Source organism: Solanum tuberosum, unplaced genomic scaffold, assembly GCF_000226075.1.
Source record: "Solanum tuberosum cultivar DM 1-3 516 R44 unplaced genomic scaffold, SolTub_3.0 scf00080, whole genome shotgun sequence".
Classification (NCBI taxonomy): Eukaryota; Viridiplantae; Streptophyta; class Magnoliopsida; order Solanales; family Solanaceae; genus Solanum; species Solanum tuberosum.
In genome coordinates, this window is record NW_006239007.1 from 1,624,978 (window position 1) to 1,631,146 (window position 6,169).

At 36.5% G+C, this 6,169-nt stretch overlaps 1 protein-coding gene across 2 annotated transcripts in view; it reads left to right on the forward strand.

Moving 5' to 3' along the window:
- Positions 1-6,169, forward strand: part of LOC102588780 (uncharacterized) — a 24,608-nt gene that overhangs the window by 6,154 nt on the left and 12,285 nt on the right. For both annotated transcript variants that reach the window (XM_006346618.2, XM_006346617.2), the window contains exons 4-5: positions 5,191-5,284; positions 5,435-5,495. In XM_006346618.2, the coding sequence (XP_006346680.1) occupies positions 5,191-5,284; positions 5,435-5,495 (155 nt within the window). The remainder of the gene's footprint in view (positions 1-5,190; positions 5,285-5,434; positions 5,496-6,169) is intronic.

Genomic DNA, 6,169 nt, shown 5'->3' on the forward strand with positions numbered 1-6,169 from the left:
GGTTACACCATGGCATTTTTCATAGCTTGTTGGGATGTGGTCAACAAAGAAGTAGTTGCAGCAGTACAAAACTTTCATGCTCAGAGTTTTTTTGAAAAAAGCTTCAATGTGACCTTCATAGCACTGATACCAAAAAAGATTGGGGCAAAGGAGTTGAAGGACTTCAAACCCATAAGCCTTATAGGAAGCATTTACAAGATCCTATCAAAAATCCTGACCGAAAGGCTCAAGAAAGTAGTCTCCAAGCTGGTGGATGCTCAGCAATTGGCCTTTATAAAGGGCAGACAGATTATGGATTCAATTTTGATTGCAAATGAGTGTGTGGATGTCAGAAAGATCAGCAAGGTCCCAGGGATCCTTTGTAAGTTAGATATTGAAAAAGCCTCCGATCACTGGGGATTCCTTTGGAAGACTTTGGAGAATATGGGTTTTGGTGAAAAATGGATGAAATTCTGCATCACGACTATGAAGTTTTCCATTCTGATAAATGGATCTCCTTCTGGATTCTTCTCATCTCAGAGAGGATTAAGACAAGGGGACACCCTATCCCCTTTTCTATTTATTCTGGCAATGGAAGGACTAAATGACATACTCAGAACAGCCCAAATAAAAAATTGAATAAGAGGTTTCAATGCCAAGATGAATGATAGACAGGGAAGATGTGTGGGTTGGACAAGAAACTTTAATAAACAAGTATCCTGAGTTGTTCAACTTGAGCCTTCAAAAAGTATCCACAATCAGAGAAATGAGAGACAATCAAGGGTGGGATCTCAGGTTTATGAGACACTTGAACGACTGGGAAATTAACAAAGTGGCTGAACTACTCAATACTCTGGAGCAATACAAAGATTTAACTCCCAATGAGGACAATCTATTTTGGCTACCAGAAAAGCAAGGGAAATTTTAAGTTGTTTCAGCTTACAAGAGATCACAGAGATCAGTCACTCAGAGTGGTGGCTGGCCCTGGAAGATGATCGGGAAAGTCAAGGTACCCTTCAAGGTAGCATGTTTCACTTAGCTACTAGCCAAACATGCCACACTCACCAAGGACAACCTTATGAAAAGAGGTCGTCAAATTTGTTCTAGGTGCTCTTTTTGTGAATGTGAGATTGAGACAATAAATCATCTCTTTCTACATTGTAGAGAGATTGTGAAGTTATGACAAATTTTCATTAATTTAATAGGCATAAGCTGGACTATGCCAAGGAGCATCAAAGAGGCTCTAGCTTGCTGGAACAGAGATGGGAATCAGTCGGGACTCGGGACACAGGGAGAGATGGAAGATTGTCCCAGCCTGCATTTGGTGGACTATATGGATGGAAAGGAACCAGAGATGTTTCGAAAACAAGAGTTACTCTCTGCAGAAACTCAGGATGAACTGTCTAGTCCTTTTCTTTTTTTGGTGTACGCACGAATATCCTCAAGAAGAAGAGGATATTCCTAGTATTTTAGATTATTTATGAAGCTTTAGTAGGGTCACCTCTTCCTCGGTAATTTTGTTAAAAGTATTACTGGAATACTTCTCTGAGTATTCCTTTTGTTCATAACACATGTTACCTTTATTCAAAAAAAAAAAAAGATATGGGAAGGGATGCTTGAGTGGAAAGAGATTGACCAAGTGGAAAATTCAATATCTCCCTTGGGAGGCAGAGTAGTTTTAGGGAATAGTGTACTGGATTCATTACCAACATATGTGATATCTATATTCCTCTCATCAGTTAAGGTGGAAAGTAGGATGGATACTCTCATAAAAGAACTTTATTTGGCAAGAAAACAGGAAAAAATGCATTCCACCTGGTGAAATGAAAGACTATCATTATTTGGAGATTGGGAATCAGAAACTTCAGGTAGCATGTCAGAAGTCCTTTATTCAAATAGTTCTGGAGATACAATAATGACAACAAGATCTTTGAAGGAAGGTAATTACAGGTGTTGTCAGGGATCTCAATAATGTACCTAGAAGATTAATTCTACGTATGGGGTACACTGAAATGAAGGTGGGAATGGTAGAAGAGCTGTCTTCTGGGATGATACTAGATTGAACATGGTCCTCTAGAAGACCAATTTCCTGTTTTTTTCCCTAGTTGAAACAAATCCCCAGGCTAAATTAGAATTAGTGAGGGGACAACAATGTTGAAATCCGAGTTTCAGAAGATTGTTATATGATTGAGAAGTGGGTAGCATTGCTGAACTGTCGAACTAACTTGATTAGATGCAAGTTATAACTGACTGTGAAGACTCTTTGGTATGGGAAGGGACTAGCACAAGGAATTTATTTAGTCAAATCAGCTTATAAAATTCTCATGGGAATAGCCAGGTTGGCTGGAGATGGCCTTGGAAACAGATTTGAAAGGTAGATGCACCCTCTTAGATAATATGGTTATGATTAGTGGCTGGAAAGGCTTGTCTTACGTATGAAAACCTAAGAAAGAGGGGTATCAACTGAGTTCCAAATGTTATTTATGTGCAACGGTGGCTGAAGATAATTTCCGTTTGTTCTTACACTCTGTTGTCATATCGCAACTCTGGAAAATGTTCCAAGTATGGTCGAAATGAGCTGGGTGCCAAATATAACAATTGATCTTTTAAGATGTTGGTGTGGTGTAGTTAGGGGATGTTAGTCAGAAGAAATGGTGTAGAATTATTCCAACATGCATTTGGTGAATGGTTTAGAAGGAAAAAAGTTCCAGATTTTTGAGAATCAAGAAATTCCATCCAGAGAATAAACTTGAACTGTTTACTCCTGCCGTCCCAATTTATGTGGCACCCTTTCTTTTTTGATCCATTCCAAAAAGAATGTCACCTTTCCTTATTTGACAACTATTTAATGGTACCATCTCCATTTTACCCTTATTGGGTCCCGTTAAACTCTTTATTGTGATGAAAAGTCAACTAAAAGTAAGCACTAAAATAACTTTAATAAGGGCAATTTGGTAGACATAACAAAGTTTTATCTTATTTCTTGAACTCCGTGCCCAGTTAAATGGTGCCACATAAACTGAAACGGAGGGAGTATTACTTTTAAAATTTTGGTGTAAAAGTAACCCTGTAAATGATTTGAAACTATACTTGATATTGTAGTCCCTTTAAGTTTTTGTCTAGGGGATCTCTTATAGTTTACCAATCTGGGGATGCATTTTGTTTATCAGTACAAACTTTGTGCTGATGTTTATGTGAAAATGTTACCAATCTCAGTGTCTGGTTTAAGTTAGGTCTTTTGGAAACATAGAGGGTTGCTGCAAAGGACAGTGCACCAAGAAAATAAGGCTACAACTTGGGTTTCAACAGAGGTGGATGTAAAAGATAAGTGGAGGGTTGGTATAGTGTATAGTTATATGTTGGAACTTTTAGTATTTTGAGGTGAGATGTGCACTACAGGGACAGAAGAAAAATGGTCCAAACTGAAATTTAAGAGGGTGAGGTAACTGGTTGATGTTGTTAAGAGCTAAAATGGGAAACTACACTTTGTTAATCAAGAAGTCAATCAGGGTTTTGTAAAACAAGTCTTAGTCTTATTATGATGAAATTCCGCTAAGTTCATAATTAGATTTCGGTTAGTGTTTTTTGCTTGCACTAGCTGGGTGATTTGCAAGATTGACCCTAAAAGGGGTGGTCTTGAATTTTGGCCCTACATAATTTTATTAAAAGAAATGGTCTGCACTTAAGAAAATTTGCTTGGCAAAACTTTTGTTGCCATTGGACATAAGTTGCGGGGATGAATTAATTTTGCCTATTAGGCTCATTTTTACAAGTTAGAGATAGAGAACCTAACCTGCTTAATTGATCACAAGTAGGGGTGGGCATGGTATGGTATATACCAAATTACCATACCATGCCGAAAATGTTAATACCGTGGTTTTGATATTATGGTATTTGGTATACCTTTTACTTTATTTTCGTATTCGGTACGGTATTTGGTATTTAGAAATAACATACCGAATACCATACCGGAGTATATAGTTACATAAATAACATATACATATTATTTAAAATACTAACAAATATGCAACCTAGTATTAGTATAAATTAAATGTTTAGAAGTTGAAACTTTGACTACTCTATTTTGATTGAAATGTAATTGATTAACAAAAGGAGTTGTTTGTACTTTATTTTGAATATATATTTCTACATATGTAATGTGTTAGTTAATGAGCCAAGATTCCTTTACAAAGCTATGCGTCATACACTTTCTCTATGGACTTCATCGATGTCCTTTATTGGTTCTGCCAGAAAGACAGGTTTGTGCTGGCTTTAGTGTGAGTTAGTATTTGAGCTCCATGGCTGAGTTGCGCGGACTCTTCACTTTCGATGCCGCACCTGTGTCAGATTCTCCAACAATTCACTATCTTCGAAGAATCTGACACGCACCTGCTGACATTTTTGAAGAGTCCGAGCAACATAGCTCCTTCTTTGATCATATTCACAGATGACAATGAACAAATATGACGTTTGTGCTATCTTTACATGGTTTCGGTTACTGCTAAAAGGTTAACTGTTACGGTCCCCTGTCATGGATCTATATATGGGACGCTGCAAGATAAATTGTGATGTTTTCTTCCTACGACCTATGGTGCTGGTTCATTAAGAGAGAACCTGCAATCTCTTGAGTTAAAGTACTCAAAAACTTAGAATTATTTTCTGCTTAGATTTCCTGGAATTAACAGAGTTTAAATACAGAACTTATAAGATAACTACTCCTAAAAACTAGGACATGACTTCCTAACATTACTGGAATGAAAAAATGTACTGCTACAGGGAAATAACTACTACTAGAAGAAACAACAAATAACTTCAGTAGAAAGAAATAACTACTGCTGTAAACTGTTGGATGACTAAGGAGTGATAACATTAACCCCTTCCTATCTTATCCACACTTCACCCCCCTGGCAGTACTAAACTGTAGAGGTTATTAACTTTTTTCGTAGCTCTAATAGAAGCACTTAATGATATTTCATTTTCACTATCTTCTGAAATGGTCAGCTGAATTACTAATTTCTTATTCCAGTGAATGTGGTGTGAGTCGACTTTGTGTGGTCTAATGTCACTTACTATCTATTTTGTAATTTGGTGATGTTACATCTCCTGTTTAATTCTGCATTTATCCATTACCCATTCTCATTGGTAATCTGACCACTAAAGATTCTGGAAGTGTGTGACTAATTACTACTATTATCAATAATTCATCTGCAGATCATTTCAAGTTGGAAGAGAAAAATATCACGTGCCATGGCTGTTTGTGATTAATCGGAAGAGTTCTGAGGTTCCAATGATTGATGTGCATTTGGTAAGGCCTTTATTTGAGTAGAAAGTAGGTCTTAGCTCATAGATGTTTTCTCGCAATCATCTTGACCATTTATCTACCCCTTTAGCCCCTTATTTACTTCCATGTTCCCCTAGTATTGTCTGCACTGAATGGATTTTTCATTTATTACAGAGGTATTCTGGAGGTGATTTGCTTGGTGTTTCTGCTAAGGTCATTGATATGCCTCATCACTGTATGTGTTCTTTCCTCTCAAGTTCTTTGTAGCATGCCAATAGAAAAGTGCAATACAATTTGCCAGTAATATTAGTAAATGCAGTCTCTTCTCTCCCCAGCTCCATCCCCAAGTACAATGATGCATATTGAACACGTGGAAGATAATTATTAGAATGGGATGAAAAAGACTGACTTCTTTGATATGCTTGATGAAAATGCCTTGCATAATATAGTTTTGGTAGATTATTTCACTCTTATCTGATCAACTGGTTTCATGACACGTGTCTTATTCTTGTTTATATAAAAAAATACCATATATTCTAGATAAGATTGTTTTTTTTTTAACAAATAAGCAAAACTGAAAATTCAAAAAAAAAGTTGCTTCTATAACACTAGAAGTATATATGGTGTGCAATTTAAGTTGCTCAACTTTTGTTGACAATGCAAATGCTATCATTTTAATATTTTGACAATGCAAATGTTACCCTTCTTTTCGTACACCCAACATAATAATGTAAACTTTTCCATCATAGTATTTGGTGGCTCCACAAGTGAGCAGAAATTTGACCTTAAGGTGCTACTCTGTCGTGTGAATGTTTTTGGTTGTATCTCCTACTTACACACGGTTGAGTTCTTTAAGATTGTTAAGAATTAGGAAATTATTAATATGGCAAGATCTTATTCCTATATATA